Below are 17,593 nucleotides of genomic sequence, written 5' to 3'. Positions count from 1 at the left end.
TCTCTCCTCCCGAATCGCCTCGGATTCACTTCTCCACAAGTCCTACCTTCCAGAAAGTGGTCGTTTTTCTGTTCAGAGAGTTGTTTAGCTCTTCTTTTTTTCGATCTCCTGTTGAGTTCGTAGGTGTTCAGAATGGTTTGATCCCTATCCAGCTGAATTCCTGGGAGCAGACGAAATCCAGGTCTCCTACTCCTCTGCGGTCTTGCTCCTCTCCCCTCCATGACTTTCCATTACAGTTAAAATATATATTTTTTTTAATTTAGCATGGCCTTACAGAATTCTTTGTAATCTAGATTATACCTAGCTCTCTAACCTCATCCTCTATCATTCACTTCCCCTTCCTGAGCTGTAGTCACACCCTCTACAGGGTCATTGCATTTGTTGTTTCCTCTACTGGGAATTCTCTTTTTCCAGATCTATTCATCACTATTCATCTCTTAATGTAGATTTCTGTGCAGATTGTGTCATTTCAGAAACAGTTTCTCTGAGTGTTATACATAAAGAGCTTTTCTTTTAACTTCTGTCACTAGTACTCAATATTCTATTTCTCTAGTAAATTTTCTTCATAACAATTATCACTATTTAAAATGGTCTTATTTAGTATAGGAGTCTAGGTCAGGTTCAATACTGTATTTCCCAGAGCATAATAGGCTCTTAATATTTGGAAATGAATGACTGTTTAGTTACTGTATCCATATTTTGTCCTTGATTCTCACTTCTAGCTACAAGAGAATCTGTTCGTGGTATTTGCCTGCCTGTCATATTTTCAAAGACAATGTAAAAATAGCACCAAACAATTAAAGAACTTTAAGCAAGGTAGTAATGTCTTAATATCTCTTTTAATGTTTTCTCAAGACAGATAACTAATAATGGCATATTGAATTGGCAGTATGCAAGTGGATATAAAATAAGAGAAAGACTTATATTTTTACTTCCTCCTAAAAGTAGAAAAGACCCTGGAGAATGGTTTAGAGTTCTCTTAGGAATAACCTGTGAACTCTGCTACTTGAAAAATTAATCTAGACTTCCAGTTCCAACCATGGAATACCTTACATCAGACCAATCCTCCCGCCAAAACCAATCATAAAAGCTAGACAAAATGGTTTGAGGACCTTGGAGAGCAACTCAGATAGGACTTCCTAGGAGAAAGTTATCTCCATATAAACATTGGCCTTTTCCCTGAGGGCATGTTCTAAATCCTGGTGGAGGCATAAAGGCCAAGCCTGAAGAGGTGGTCACTTGGGTCAGAGGACACTATGGTCAGGTCTTAGAGTTGCCAGAGTGGCTGAGGCATGAGGGACAAAAATCTCAAGACAGGAGGAAATTGCAGAGGAAAAGCCCAATAATTTATGTACAAATTTCCCTCAAGTTGTTGATTGATTCTGCAATTTTACATGCATGGGCAAAGGTCAAGGAAACCCAGCAGAAAACAGCAGATGGAGGCTCAAGGGCAAAGAAAAAAATTTAACAGCCACATGGTACTGGGGAGGCAGAAATTAGTGTTTAAGGCTGCCAAGGTGAAGGGCCCTTGGTACATGTCAGGCTTCCAGCTCAGATCCCAGAGGGCACTCCCTAGAAGTAGTGCTAAAATGGAAATAGACTACCCTTAGCGAAGCCTGAACCCTGAGTAGTCTGCCTGTACTCAACCTGTGTTTCAGAAGAAACTTAACCTTTAGAAAGAATGTAATGCTCAAAGGGTCTATGCTTTTTCATTTATATAGTCCAGCTTCCAATAAATTATGAGACAGGCAGATTGAAAAAAGGTAGGAAGATACCGTAGAGATATATCTACACAAAAGAAATGTACATAAGATTATTCACTGTGAAAGTTGTTATTAATAGCAAAATATTAGAAAAATGCTAAAGGACCACCAACAGAGGATTGGGGAATTATGTTGGTTCATAATTTACTTAATTTTTTACACAGGTCCTATCAGCATGTGGGGCTGGAGGGTTCTTTATTGTATGACACTGTGCTGACCATTATTGGGCATGTTACATCTTTGGCCCTAGCACAATAAATGCTAATTGCACCTTCAAGGTTTGCTACAACTTGGAATGTTCTCACACATTTTCATATGCCTCTGGGGTGGGGCATTCCAATTGAAAATCATTAATATCATGGAATTTTGTACTGCTGTAAAAAAGAAAATTGTTTATGAACTGATACAGAAAGTCCACCGCAGTGCATCTTAAGAGTAAAAGGCAAGATAATGAGCTGTATGTGTACTTTGCTATATTTTGTTTAATAAAGGAAGAAAATAATATATATATTTGGATTGCTTATATGTGCATAAAATTTCTGTAATAATACATAAGAAACTAATGAAAGTGATTATCTATGGGGCCTGGTGGGGTGAAGAGAGATGAGATTTCTGGGGTGAAATATATTTACTGTATACTTTTCTATGTTGTTTTGATTTTTAAAACTACCTGTTCAAAAAATTTTAAAATAATAAACAGATATAAATAAGCTATTGTGTAAAATATAATTTTTAAGAGAATGAAAGTTTATGTATTCATTAAAAAAATGTTTTGGTCTTTTTCCAATTCTGTCTCTTTTTACCTTTGCTTTCATTCAGTGGAGTAGGGCGAAACTGGGGCTGGGCATCTGCAGGTAGCAGCATTCTTGCTGAATTTGGTACGCTGCATATGGAGTTTGTCCACCTCAGCTACTTGACAGGGGACCCAGTTTACTACAAAAAGGTTAGTTTTCTTGACTTCTTTTCTTCGTTTATTATAGAAGAGTTCTTTAAGATTTACCAAAGGACTTGATTAATGCTTGGAAAATATTCACCTTTCTAGAAATGACTAGAAATGTATTTATCAGGACTCTGGCCCTTTTATTCTTTTTAAATTAAATAAATATCCTTTCTATTTAAAATATTTACTGTTATTTGAGAAGTTGTAAACATTCGTAGGTTTTCAGAAATTCTGTTCTATTCAGAATTGTGCTGCAGTGTTCCTAGCCAGCATGGTAAAACAAGAAAAACAACATGAACAAAAAGTTAAAGAATTGAATTGGATTGAAAAGGATGAATGAAAAGAGTAATTATGCACAGATTACATGATTATTTACCTAAAATATTAAGACAATTTGTATTTAAATTATTAGAAATAAGAGCATATATATAGTTTTGAATAGAAGATCAATATAGATATGAAACATCAACAGCATTTCTCTGCACCAACTACAACCAGCAAGAAAGTATCACTTTCCAAAAACATCTGTGGTAGGAACAGGAGTTTAAGTTTCCTACAAATAAACCTAACAAAAGATAAATGAAGTTCAAAACAGTTAAATGACACTGAAGAGGAGAGAGCAGAGAGGTATGTTATGTTCATGTAGAGCTAAAGAATATCATAAAAATTTTAGTCTTCTCCAGATAGATCTGTAGCATCAATTCAATGCCAGTCAAAACTCCTGTGGCTTCTTTTACAAAAATGAAACTTGATAAGACCCTTATAGAATTTATATAGAAGAGAAAAATTCAAGGCACTCCTGAAGAAAAACATGTCAGGTGGGTTTGTATTACCCAGTTTTCGACGCTCACAGTGAAGTATTGGTGCAGACAAATAGACTGATGAACAGAATAAACATTCCTTAAATAGATCCATGTGGAAACATTATGCAAGGGTAGCATTGTAGATTATAACAATTCTAGGAGCATTAAAGGCTTGTATTTAAAAGACAAATGTAGTAAAGTTTAAAATACATATACCCAGTGGCCCAGCAGTTCCATGTGCATTTATGATGTGCATTTACATCGTATACATGGAAGCATTGTTTGTATTAGCATTTTATATAATAAAATTTAATACAGCAGTAAAAAATAAAGGAATTACAGTTACATTTATCAGTTAAAATAATACAATACCGGGTGCCTGGGTGGCTCAGTCGGTTGAGCGTCCTACTCTTGATTTCAGCTCAGGTCATGATCTCAGGGTTATGAGATTGAGCCCTGAGTTGGGTTCTGCACTGGACGTGGGAGCCTGCTTGAGATTCTCTCTCCCTCTCTATCTGGACCTCCCCCCACCTTTAAAAAAAAAAAAAAAAAGATACAACTTTTTAAAAAAATTCAACACAAGCAGAACTGAGTAATATACTTTGTTTAGAGATTCAGAAGTGATTTCAGTAGAGTTAAGACAATGGTGAACATAAAATTCAGGACTGTGCATATAGCCATTACAAAGACAGTGATGTGTGAATGCATAAGCAGAGCGGCGAAGGTGTTTGTAGTGCTGTATTTCTTAAATTAATCTATATATATAGTCCTTTCTGTGTATGAACTGTTTCATCAATTGAGAAGAATTTTCAGGTAAAGACAGCAGTGGAGCCAGACCACAGAATTTTTCCTTTCCTGAAGAGATGAACAATAACAACAAAAGTAGTAAATAAAGACCAGCAAAAATTTATCAACAGCAATGAAATGAGGAAAGGCTGCAATCTCATGTCACTAGCAAGTGACAGCCAAAAAAAAGAAGTAAAAAACTTCTGGTATGGTACTTAAGTCTGTTTCTCACCTTGTCCTGAGTCCTTACTGGGCAAAGAAAGCCAGTCAACAAATTCCTGGTACTCCCCATTAATCTCACAGAAGAGACCAATGCCAGGGGTGTTGAGTATACAACTGTCCATAGCTCTAGAGGGGGTTCCCTCCTCTATCCTTCTTGAACACTAGTACTCCAGATCTCACATTGTGTTCAGCGGGGAGGAAAACCCCCACTCCCCAGATGCACAGTAGGAAGGAATTCAGGGACAAGTCAGCTGTGCCATATCAAATCAAAGTCCAGGTCAGAACTGACCCTGTTCATTGGGAGCAAGATGAAAAGGAAAAGCATGGCAGGTACGCAAACAATACTGCAGCATGGTGGAAAAAAAGCATGGTGGTAAATAGCATGTAAAAGACTGATAAAGGACCCTGTTTCAAATTTTATAAAGTCATCGTAATTTATACAATAATAGCAATTGAACTCAGTAAAATTAGAACTCAAAACAAATCATAAAATGATACAAAAGATTGTGGAACTGAAGAACAAATTGAGACCTTAAACATTATATTTCTGTAATGAATAAATAAATGAAAAACAGCAAATGTGACTGTACATAATTGAAAACCAATTTACTGACATGGAATAAAAGCAAGAGACAGTCATAGTGGAAACAAAGAAAAAGCATAAAGAGTTTAAAAGGGTGATAAATTTGCAAAATGAAGATCATCTAGCACAGTATTTCTGAAGTGGAGGACCTAACACACAGGACCTTCCCTGAAAGGAAGGAGAAACAAAACTGTAAACTCCATTTTTAACAAAATTAAAGATACATGATAGGGCGCCTGGGTGGCTCAGTTGGTTGGGCGACTGCCTTCGGCTCAGGTCATGATCCTGGAGTCCCTGGATCGAGTCCCGCATCGGGCTCCCTGCTCGGCAGGGAGTCTGCTTCTCCCTCTGACCCTCCCCCCTCTCATGTGCTTGCTCTCTCATTCTCTCTCTCTCAAATAAATAAATAAAAAATCTTTAAAAAAAAAAAAAAAAAAAAGATACATGATATACCACATCACAAAATAGCAAGAAAGGTTGGCATAAGCCATCAAGGGCAGAGAGGTTTGGGAAACGAGAGGATATTTGTGGTTGCAGATTTCAAAAATAAAAAGGCAGTAGACTACAGTTCTCTGAAATCAGTGGTATGTCTTGAGGTACAAAACCAAAGTCCTCATGAGCAACATTGAGCACAGGGTCATGGGTTGATGGTGGGTGCTTCTTTGGACTCCACTAAACCCGGTATGTTGAGAAGCTGGAATAACAGAATTCTGAGGAAATTCTGGTGAGGGAAGAGAATGAATGACAGATTTTCTTTTATAAGCAGTGCTGCATGGCTAGTGTCAATTATCTGGGGAGAAGCAAAGGCATCTAGACTCTCCCTGGCCTTCTATGTCAAAACTCGTGTGTGAATAGCTGGTTCAGGGAAAATAGTAGTGAGTAATTGATCAAAAAAGGACAAGCGTACAATTTATACAAAGATATTATCAGAAAAAAAAGAGGGAAGGAACATCATATACAAGTGATAACCAAAAGATACCTCTCAGAAAATAGCAGTTAAATCCTGACCAAACATCACCATGAAAGGGAAGATGATGGAGCCCTCCTCTCTGTAAATCAGGTATATCAACAGAAATACAAGTGCTCAGAGACCGTAAGATATGCTATCAGTAACAAATTACAAGAAAAAGTTATCACCAAAAATGAAGGCCAAATGGGAAGCAGTACAAAGGAAGTGTTGAAAGTATAGTGATGGACTTAGAAGACAAAATTGAGAAAAGCTAGTAAAGGTATAGACATTAGAAAAGAGATGGATAAAAAGATTCTGAGAGGAAAGATAGCTGTGGAAGAGGCAGAAAGGATTCAATGTGTGCATAATTTTTAGAAGACAAAGGAATGCAGTTTTTCATTTTTCTTAACAGCATCATTTCAAACTGACTAGCCTTGATTCACGGAATTATTCAGATTGAGATTGTCATACATAGAGCTGGTCTCAGCCTTTAAAGACCAGAAGGAACACAGCATCCCTGAGCCCATTCCTAAAACCACCTGATTTCAAAGTCCAGCCAAAGGGAAGATGACTGGGACCATGTCGTCAGAGGATGCGTGCTGTGCTCAAGCCCAGAAAATAGTGAAGTAGATGTTTCCCCAAGTCATGTATACCAAGCAGGTTATCCTTCATATGTAAAGAGAACATTCTCAAATAAGAACACCAGGAATAGAATACATTTGTGCCTTTTTTTGTAAGCACGGACAAAACCCATCCAATCTATAGATGAATGCAGATAAAGTCCTTGGAAAAGTTTCCGGCTTTTTAGTATATTTTGATTTTTTTTCCTTCTTAGTGTTAGGGAGATCTTTTAGGGATCAGAATTTTTGGAATTTTAGGAATTTAGGGATATCTATTGTGGAATCAATATTTAGAGTTCAGCAATTCAGTTTTTCATCTGTTAAATTTATTATAAATGTCCTTTTATGTTTCCATTTCTATGAAATTATTTCTGTTCTTATATTTAGATGTGTACATAGTGAATATGTCTGGAATGATGTTTATCACTGCTGTTTCTGATGGCTATTTCTGGATAGTAAAATGTTGGCATTTAAATTCGTTTTTCTTGTGCTCTTTTCTTCATGTTTTTAATTGTTGTTTGATCTTTATTTAATGATCGTATATAATCTTATAAAAATAATGAATCAGTTATAAAGTAGAAGCCTTTCCTGACCACCGCACACGCAGAAAAAGGCAGGGGGGAGATGGTGTAGGTTCTGAGTGAGGAAAACCCACAAAGCCTAGATTAATATAAAGCCTTGATGACATTTATTTTATTAATTGCATTCTTTATTTGTGTTAAGGTAATGCACATTCGGAAACTCCTTCAGAAGATGGATCGTCCAAATGGTCTTTATCCAAATTATTTGAACCCAAGAACAGGTCGCTGGGGTCAGTGTAAGTATTTCTAGTACAGCTGATGCTATGTTAAAAGATTATTTGTCTGAAAACTTGCTTGATGTGGTGAAAAGTACACTACATGTAGGGTTAGAATCCGTCAGCATTGAACCTTGTGATCTGTTAGTGCTGTTACCTTTGACAAATTTCTCATCTTTTGGTAGCTTTGGTTTTCCTACTTGTAAATGCAACCCAAATAACCTGTGTCACAAGCAGTATTTTATTTCATGTATGTGAAAGTACTTTGTTAAAATATAGTGCGGTCTTTGCAAAGGGTTGCCCCTATTTGTAAACCATATCTTCATGTAAATAGAGCATTGCTTGGGATAGGTATTTATTAAAGGAATATGAAGAACAAATGAGTGTCTTAAATGATTAGAAAGGAGGGCAGTTGCTCTTGGGCAAGCTTTTCCCCATCGTTTTAACAATAGATACCAGGGTCTTTTATTTATCAGGCTCTGTGCTAAGTTCTTGGATGAAACTGGAGATGGGGAAAGACCATATAGAACTTGGTCGGATTTTGGGGAGCTCCCAAGCCAGCAGAGTAAACAGACACACTTAAATGTAGTTGGAATAAAATGTGATAAATGTTATGGTAGAGGTATGTACCAGTTGTCATGTGAGACTGACAGAAGTTACTTCCTCAATGACGAGAAAATATTTTGTTTGGGGTGAGGGTGATCTTACTAGAGCTTTAGAATTGATCTTTGAAGGAATAGATTTTTAAAACATAATAATAAATATTTATTTGGAAATGTGGAATGTAAAGAATTGAAATAAAATATGGCTTTATGAATAGTATTCTTTCTTAAGAGATAGGAGAACTGGAAGGAATACTAGAAAGTGTAACTTTCCCCCAGGTATAACATGTTTGGATTGTTTTTGAGACTAATAAAATCATAATGAAATAAAAAAGAAGTAAAAATAACAGCCTCTTAATCTGTCAGTGAGAAATTATGCTGGTGTTTGCTACCAAGAGTAGGAAAACATTTGTCATGGAATTTGGGGGTGCTCCTTTCAAGGAAATTGTCCTTTATTTTGTGAAAGGAAAGCAGTTTGGTCAATATAGTTATGTCTTTCATGGATCTGGGAATAGATCTCAATCTTTGGCTCCTCTAATGTACTTTTTTGAAATTCTTTACATGTAGCTTTTCTCTTTATTTTGAGGAAAATACAAGGGCCATGCCTAGACTTTTGGAAAAAAGCCCGAGGGCAGCATTTCTAAAATACAAAAATATACTTTTCTTATTCCAGATAAGGATGACTGGTTTGGATGTCTGCTTAGTAATTTGGGTGAATTTTATTGTACATTTCACCCCCTAGAGTTTTATTAAGATTTGGGAATATTCTAACAGGAAAAAATTATGTTTGGTCTTTCTTTATGTCATATGCCAGTGTATATTCTATAAGGTAAAACCTAAATTTAACTGTAAAAAGTAACAGTATGAAAATACTAAAAAGTGGGTTTTTTTTTTAATAATCAGGAGAGCCTTCTCCGTAAAGAAAAAGATTATCCGTTTTTGCTATATATAAACATTAACCTCTTATATTTCATGACAAAGGCAAATAACTAGCTAATGAAATACATTTGAATGTATTTGGAAAACAGAATTTTCATATCCTCTATCAAGAACTCTTATAAGATCATAAGAAAAAAGATGATCATCTCAGTAGAAAAATACACAGAGAAAAGTTGGTTCATGAAAAAAAATGGAAGTAAGCAGATGTTCATTTTTAACCATGAAAGTGGTATTACTGAAGATAAATAGTACATAGAGACAGCGTAATGCGGTACCACCTTCTTTATGTACACACTGGTGCTACGCTACTATAGTAGGATGTGCGAACACTACCATCTTTGGTATCCTATTTGTAGCATCTCCACAGACTGGTCACCAGAGATCTTTGTCCCTCTCTTGTCCCACTTCACCACCACGCTAATCAAATCAGTGCAGCTTTTATTTGACTTATTTTATTGAAGTGTAGTTGACATATAATACAACAATATAATACGTACAGTACAACAATATAATACAATGACCTTTGAACAACGTGGGGGTTAGGGGCACTGACCACCTGCACAGTAGAAAATCCGCGTGTAACTTTTAACTCCTCACCCAAAAACTTAATTACTAAGTGCCTACTCTTTACTGGAAGCCTTACTGATAGACATAAACAGTTGATTAACACATATTTTGTGTTATATTCTTATACAAAAAAAGTAGCTAGAGAATATATTAAGAAAATCATAAGGAATAGAAAATAAATTTACAGTATTATACCTTGTTGAAAAAATCTGCATGTAAGTGGACCATGCAGTTCAAACACATGTAGTTCAAGGGTCAACTGTCAACTCTTAGTTTCAGGTCTCGATGCAGCTTTTAAACAGAAGACACTGTTCATTATCTATTAAATTAATAAGGGAATTGGACACATCCCTGTACCTGGAGCTTCAAAAAGTGTGAAAATTTGTATGCCATTTGAACCCGTGACTCATTTCTACATATTTATTCCAAAGAAATTTGCACAGCTATGTATAAAAAGTTTATTTACTATATCTTTGAAGTTATTTATAATAGGAATCATTTGGAAACATTCTAAAGCAGTCTTTTCCGATAGAACTTCTGTGATGAGGAAAATGTTCTGTATCTGTGCTGTCTGCACAGGCGTCAGTAACCACATATGGTGTTGAGCATTGGAAATGTTGGTACGGCTGTAGAACTGAATGTTAAGTTTTATTTACTTTAATTAATAACTACTTGTGCCTAATGCCTGGACACTGCAATTTTAAACATCCTATGAAAGAGATTTGGTTAAATAAATTATAGTACCTTCAGATGTAATATACTATGCAGCCATTAAAAATTATGTTACAGAATACTTAACATAGATATATGTTATTTCTGTTTTTTCCTTAATGTTTGTTTTTATTTTCTTCTTTTTGTTTTCCTTTATTAGTCTAAATTTGATAATGAACATCTATCACTTTTGAAGTAAGATTAAAAACATTTTTAAAGCAGTTTTATTGATATTTAACCCATATACCATATAATTCACGCAAAGTATACAATTGAATGGTTTTTAATCTATCCACAGTGTTTTGTAACCATCACCAACATCAATTTTAGAAGATTAACCCCCCAAAGAAATCCTGTGCCATTTAGCTATCACCTACCTATTTGCTGGTTCTCCCACCCCTTGCAGCCTTAAACAACCACTAATCTACTCTGTGTCTCTATAGATTTGCCTGTTTTGGACTTTTCATATAATTACATATTATGTGGTCTTTTGTGATTGGCAAAATGTTTTAAAGATTCTTCCATATTATAGCATGTATCAATATTTGGATTTTTTTAATGCCTGAATAATATTCCATTTTATGGATCTACCACTGTTGTTTATCCATTCATCAGTTGATGACTTTGGAGTTATTTCTACTGGGTTTTTTTTCCCCATTATTATTCCTTTTTTAAAATTGATTTGTAATTGACATACAATATTATATTAGTTTCAGGTATACAACATAGTGATTCTATATTTTTATATATCACCTTGATAGGTCTGGTTACCATCTGTCACTATACAAAGTTATTACAATATTACTGACTGTATTCCCTATGCTGTGCATCATATCCCCATGACTTATTTATTATATAACTGGCAGTTTGTACCTCTTAATCCCTTTCACCTATTTCTCCCATTCCCCCAACTCCCTGCCTTCTGGCAGCCACGTTTGTTCTGTGTATCTATGAGTCACTTCTTGTTCTGTTTGTTTTGATTTTTAGATTCCACATAGGAGTGAAATTATACAGTATTTGTCTTTCTCTGTCTGACTTATTTCACTTAGCATAATACCCTCTGGGTCCATCTATGTGGTCGCAAATGGCAAAATTTTATTCGTTTTTATGGCTGAGTAATAGTCCATTGTATTATATGCACCACATCTTCTTTATTCATCTGTCAGTAGACACTTAGGATGCTTCCATATCTTGGTGATTGTAAATAATGCTACAGTGAACATAGGGGTACATACATCTTTTTGAATTAGTGTTTTTGTTTTCTTTGGATAAACACCCAGAAGAGGGATTGCTGGGTCATATCGTAATTCTATTTTTAATTTTTTGAGAAATCTCTGTACTGTTTTCTATAGTGTTGCACCGATTTACTTTTCCATCACTAATGCGCAACAGCTCTGATTTCTCCACATCCTTGATAACACTTGTTATTTCTTGTCTTTTTGAGAATAGCCATTCTGACAGGTGTAAGCTGGTATCTCATTATGGTTTTGATTTGCATTTCCTTGCTGATTAGTGATATTGAGCATTTTTTCATGTGTTGGCCATCTTTAGGTCTTCTCTGGAAAAATGTCTGTTCAGGTCCTCTGTATATTTTTTAATTGTGTTATTTGGGTTTTTTTTTTGTTACTGAGTTGTATCAGTTCTTTTATGTGTTTTGGATATCAACACCTCATCAACTATATCATTTGCAAATATTTTCTCCCATTCAGTAGGTTGCCTTTTCATTTTGTTGATGGTTTCCTTCATGGTGCACAAATATTTTTAAATATAAAGAGGATGTCATCTTCCACATCAAAATCTTAGAATACTGAAAAAAATTAAGTCAATGTTTGAGACTTGCTAGTCTTTGAAATGGTGAACAGTAAAGCATTGACAGCATCTTAATTATTAAAAATATAACTTTTTCTCATTAAATAAATGGTATTATAATAGAAAACTGGATAGCTACATGGAAAAGAATGAAATTGGGCCCTTACTTTATATCATATATAAAACTTAGCTCAAAATGCATCACACACTAAATTTAAGAACAAAAATTATAATATCCTTAGGAGGAAACAGGGAAAAACCTTCATGACCTTGGATTTGGCAATGGTTTCTTTAGAAGCAGAGGCAACAAAAGAAAAAAATAGATAAAATTGGATTTTATTAAAATTAAAAACTTGTGTGTCACAGGACTTGATAGAGACAGAGGAAGACAAGCCACAGAATGAGAGAAAATATTTGCAGATCACATGGCTGATAAGGGATTAATATCCAGAATATACGAAGAACTTCTACAACTCAACAACAAAAAGATGGTTAAAAAATGGGCAAAGAACTTGAATAGATATTTCTCCAAAGAAGATATGCAAATGGAAAATTAAACATATGAAAAAGATGCTCATCATCATTAGGCACTAGGGAAATGCAAATCAAAAGCCCAGTGAGATTCCGTTTCACACCTAGTAGGACGGCTGTAATCAAAAGACGGAAAATATGTTTTTGCAAAGATGTGGAGAAACTAGAACCCTTGTACGTTGCTGTTGGGAATGTAAAATGATGCAGCCACTTTGAAAAAAAATTTGATAGTTCCTCAAAAAGTTAAATATAGAATTCCATACGATCCAGCAATTTAACTCCTAAGTATATACCCCAAAGATTTGAAAACAGGGACTCAAGCAGATACTTGTATGCTAGTGTTCACACAACGTTATTCATAGTAGCCAAAAGGTAGAAATAACCAAAGTGTCCGACAGATGAATGGATGAACAAAATGTGGTCTGTCCATATGATGGAATATTATTTAGTTGTGAAAGGAATGAAGTTTCTGACACATGCTGCAACACAGATGAACCCTGAAAGCATCATGAAAAATGAGAAAAGCCAGTCACAAAAAAGGACAAATACTGTATGATTCCACTTTACCAAATCTAACGTAGTCAAATTCATACAGACAATGGATTAGAGGTTGAGACTTAAGTGAAAGGGGAATGGAGAGTTACTACTCCGTAGGTACAGAGTTTCTATTTGGGATGATGAAAAAGTTTTGGAAATAGTCATAGTTGTACAAGGTTGTGAATGTAATTAATGCCACTGAATGGAACATTGAAAAAATGATTAAAATGGCAACTTTCATGTTACATATATTTCAGCCCAATTAAAAAATTGCAATAAAATAGTCCCTTCTTGTTTTTCTTCTCACAATAAATTTAAATTACTTCTTCAGAATATATTCACTCTTAACAGTTGTTAATTTAGAGAATGTTACAGAAAGAGCTATTTACTGGTTATCTTGGCAAGGGGCTTTAAAATCCTAGGGAAGCCATCCTGGTATCCTTTTAGCAGCTGTAGTCTTGACTAAATTGTCCAATTTGTTCCTTTTAATGTTTTTGTATATTTTATATCAGCTTCTGAAAAGTATATCAGATCCATTATTATCTTTGAGCACTATACATCTGTCATATCTTTAAATAGTCTGCAAAACAAACAGTGAATTGAACTGAAATTTAACAATCCAGCTTTGGCTAACTGTATTGTAATTAGAGTAATGGTAATATCTGTGACATGCACGTAGCAATCACAGAGAATAATTACTGGTAATTACCTTCAGGAAAAGTACTTGGCAACAGATATAAAAGAATATAGTAAAGAACCTAGATTTAAAGGCACATTATTAATATTTTCTCTCTTTTTTTCCTTTGTTTTTTCACTAGTTTTCTAAGCACAGTGCTTAGCCTATGCTATTTAATGACTGAAGTGAAGAAAATATAGGAAATTGGTCATTACTAATTCATTATGTTTTATATCACTAAATTAAAAAATTGTAGAAAAAACAAGAATGGGTATAATATTTGGAGTTAGAAGACTAACCCTGGCTTTCCTGCTTAATAATTTAACATAATAATGTAGATGAGTTATTTAACTTCTCCATGCCTTTGTTTCTTCATGTGTTCTAATTGACTTATTTAATAGGATGATCATGTAGGTCATATTTGAAAATGTTTCATTAACCATGACATGATACAAATAGTAACTTCTATTCCAGAATTTCCTATAAGAACGCTTCAAGAAATAGCTTCTGTTAGTAACCTGCCATTAACTTTATAACATGCTGAGATAGATCATATGAATCATTGCTGTTTAGTAGTGCTTTATAATGTTTTATTAATTTCTGCATCTCCAGAGGACCTTGGAGTGTCATGGTTCATCAGATTTGACACTGGGGTAGGCATGATTCAGTGGTTTAACTAAGAAAGTCAGACTACTGGGTGATAAATTCCATAGTTACCATGGATCTCAGGCCTCTGCTGCTTACTTATTAAGCATATAATCTTCTACTAGAGCAACAGTCTAGAAGAGCTGGAAAGAGAACTTGTTTTCCTAGTACCTAGGTAACTTACAGCTAAGTCTGTAAGCCCTGGCAATAATTCACAGACCTAAACAACATTTCCTCTAAACCATGATGACAAAGACTTGCCTTTCCCTGGTATTTACCCTGTTATTTCACCTCTTTTAATTCTGTTATGTCTTCGTTATCTTGTTTCCTTTCCGTAGATCTGTAACATACCCAGAAATGTGTATGAGGCCAGTGCAAAATAGAGAATGCCCTACGTGTTATTTTAATGACTGTTTCTTCTATAAATGTCATGCTCCAAAGTACCATTTGTACTGTCTTTAATCACTCCATGCAAACTCTCATGGCTCAAATCCATTTCATATATTGGTAATTCCCAAGTGTATACCCCCAGTCTCTGGATTTCCACATGTCTGATTGCCTGTTTGTCATATCCATTTAGATATCCATCTGGGACCTCCAGTTCGATATGCCCCAAATTCAAACTCCTACTTTAAACCATTTCCTCCTCCAGTATTACCAGTTTCAGTGAAGAGCACCATTGTTCTCCCATTTGCCCAGCCAGAAATCTAGACATCATCTGTGATTCTCTTTCTTCACTTACTTCAGTAAACACTTGATAGGTATCAAACTGAAAGAGTATAGTATTGTCAAGAAAGATTATTCGATTGTTTTAAGATGTTAATAAATATTTAAAGAGATAGATTCAGTTGGAGGGTAGAAATTGAAGATTAAAACTGGCCAAGAGGGGGAGGATTCCTGAGAAGGAAGAAGTGGTTAGGGTCCAGAATGAGATGGAGTATGTAGAGAAGTAATATATCTTCCTCTTTAACAAGCAAAAGGAACAGATGAATTGATAGATGGGGGTGCAGAAAGTTGAAAGATACATTTTTGGGTTTCCCTCTTTTCGCTGTCAGTGGTTTGTATTTTTTCTGTGAATTAGGCATGGTTATGTGCTGAGAGTAGGAAGAAGGTAGAGCAGTAGGGGATTTTTGAAGAAGAGATTTCAAATACCTGCTTTAAGGAATGGGAAAGAGCAGTAATCAAAAAGTCATACTAAAGTTGACAAGCAATGCTGAGGTTCTCATTCTTGGTGAAAATTGTGAGTTTGAGGATAATAGTAGAGCAGACTGACAATTGGGCTAATGTTTTTACTGGTTGGATGCAACAAAACAATGGAACAAGGATCCTGAATATTTGGACAGGAGGATTGCCTGTTGCTTCTTTTCCTATCCTGCCTAGGATCCAAACCAATATGGGAATACTATAGTACCTTACCTTCTCTTTCATCTCTCCTACAAATCCCAAAACTGTTTCAATCCAGCCATCTACCTTTCCCATTCATATACTCAGCTGAGCATTGCTGATGAAAATCGTCAGTAGTACAGGCTGAAATCGAAACCAGTTCCAACTGGATCATCAGTACCTCTGACAATTCTTTAACTTCGATCAATTTACTTCTATTCCTTACTCTCCCCAAGTCTTCTTTACAAACCTCCTATCCATCCCCAATTCACTTTTGACCATTTCCTTATTTTCAATTTCCTGAGCAATTTTGGTTTAGGTATATCTTTAGTAAAAAGTATTTATGGAGTATTTATAGAGTGTTTTTTTTTTTTTTTAATCTTTAAATCCTAGTGTGACTCTTAGTATTTTAAAAACTGAGTTAAATTTGTTGATGTTACTCATAGGTTTGGACTAATTTCAGGTATCCTTTTTGTTTGTTTACCAGCTTTTTTAAAATAGCTTTATTAAGATATAATTGATGTATAATAAATAGTACATGTTTAAAGTGTACAGTTTGATAAGTTTTTAAATAAGTATATGCCTATGGAATCATCAGAATAATGATCCGATATATCACCTCTAAAGGTTTCCTCATCCCCTTCTATGATTCTTCTTTCATTCTCCTGTTCACTTCTTCCTCAAGCAACTGCTGATCTGCTTTCTTTCATCATAGATACATTTGCATTTTCTAGAACTTTATATAAATGGAATCCTTTATATGCATTCTTTATTTTTGTCTGGCTTCTTTCACAGAGAATAATTATTTTGAGATTTGCCCATATTGTGTATATCAGTAGTTCTGAGTAGAATTCTACCTTGTGGAATACCACAATTTGTTTATCCATTCACCTGTTGATGATCATTTGGGTTATTTCCACTTTGGGATTATTACAAATAAAGTGCTATGGACATTGACCTACAAGCTTTCATGTTGACATATGTTCTCATTTTTCTTGAGTGCATACCTAGGAGTGGGATGTTTGTATCATGTAGTAGGTGCGTATGCTTAACTTTTAAAAAAACTGCCGATCTCTTTTCCATAGTGGATGTACCATTTTACATTCCCATCAGCAGTGTTCCTCCACATATGCACCAGTACTTGATATGGTCAGTTCTTTCATTTTAGCTATACTGTATCAATATAGGTGTGTAGTGGTAATTCTTGATGGCTTTAATTGTCACTTCCAAAATGATCAGTGATGTTGTATGTCTTTTCATGTGCCACTTCCCACCCATTTATCTTCTTTGGTGAATTGTCTGATCAAACCTCTCCCCAGGTGCCCATTTTCAAAATAGATGTTTTCTCTCTGTCTTTGACTTGTCTTTTCATTCTCTTAGCAATCTTAAAGAGCAAAAGATTCCAACTATGAAGTCCATTTTATCAGTCTGTTCTTTCATGAATTATTCTTTCATGTCATATCCAAGAAAGCTTTGCCTAACCCAGGGTCACAAAGATTTCCTCCTATGTTTTCTTCTAAAAGTTTTAGAGATTTAGGTTTTATATTTAGGTCTGTGATCTGCTCTGAGGTGATTTTTATATAGGTATCACAGTTCATTCCTCCCTCCCTCCCTCCATCTAGCCCTCCCTCCCTCCCTCCCTCCCTCTCTCCCTCCCTCCCTCCCTTCCTTCCTTCCTTCCTTCCTTCCTTCCTTCCTTCCTTCCTTCCTTCCTTCCTTCCTTCCTTCCTT

The 17,593-nt window shown here is 35.2% G+C and overlaps 1 protein-coding gene across 3 annotated transcripts in view; it reads left to right on the top strand.

Annotated features, from left to right (window-relative positions):
* Window positions 1-17,593, top strand: part of MAN1A2 (mannosidase alpha class 1A member 2) — a 234,765-nt gene that overhangs the window by 161,872 nt on the left and 55,300 nt on the right. For all 3 annotated transcript variants that reach the window (XM_032420671.1, XM_032420653.1, XM_032420663.1), the window contains exons 7-8: window positions 2,583-2,706; window positions 7,390-7,483. In XM_032420671.1, the coding sequence (XP_032276562.1) occupies window positions 2,583-2,706; window positions 7,390-7,483 (218 nt within the window). The remainder of the gene's footprint in view (window positions 1-2,582; window positions 2,707-7,389; window positions 7,484-17,593) is intronic.

This window comes from Phoca vitulina, unplaced genomic scaffold, assembly GCF_004348235.1.
Source record: "Phoca vitulina isolate PV1807 unplaced genomic scaffold, GSC_HSeal_1.0 scaffold2, whole genome shotgun sequence".
Classification (NCBI taxonomy): Eukaryota; Metazoa; Chordata; class Mammalia; order Carnivora; family Phocidae; genus Phoca; species Phoca vitulina.
The sequence above is the reverse complement of the archived record's forward strand: the minus strand, read 5'-3'. Positions and strand labels throughout refer to the sequence as shown.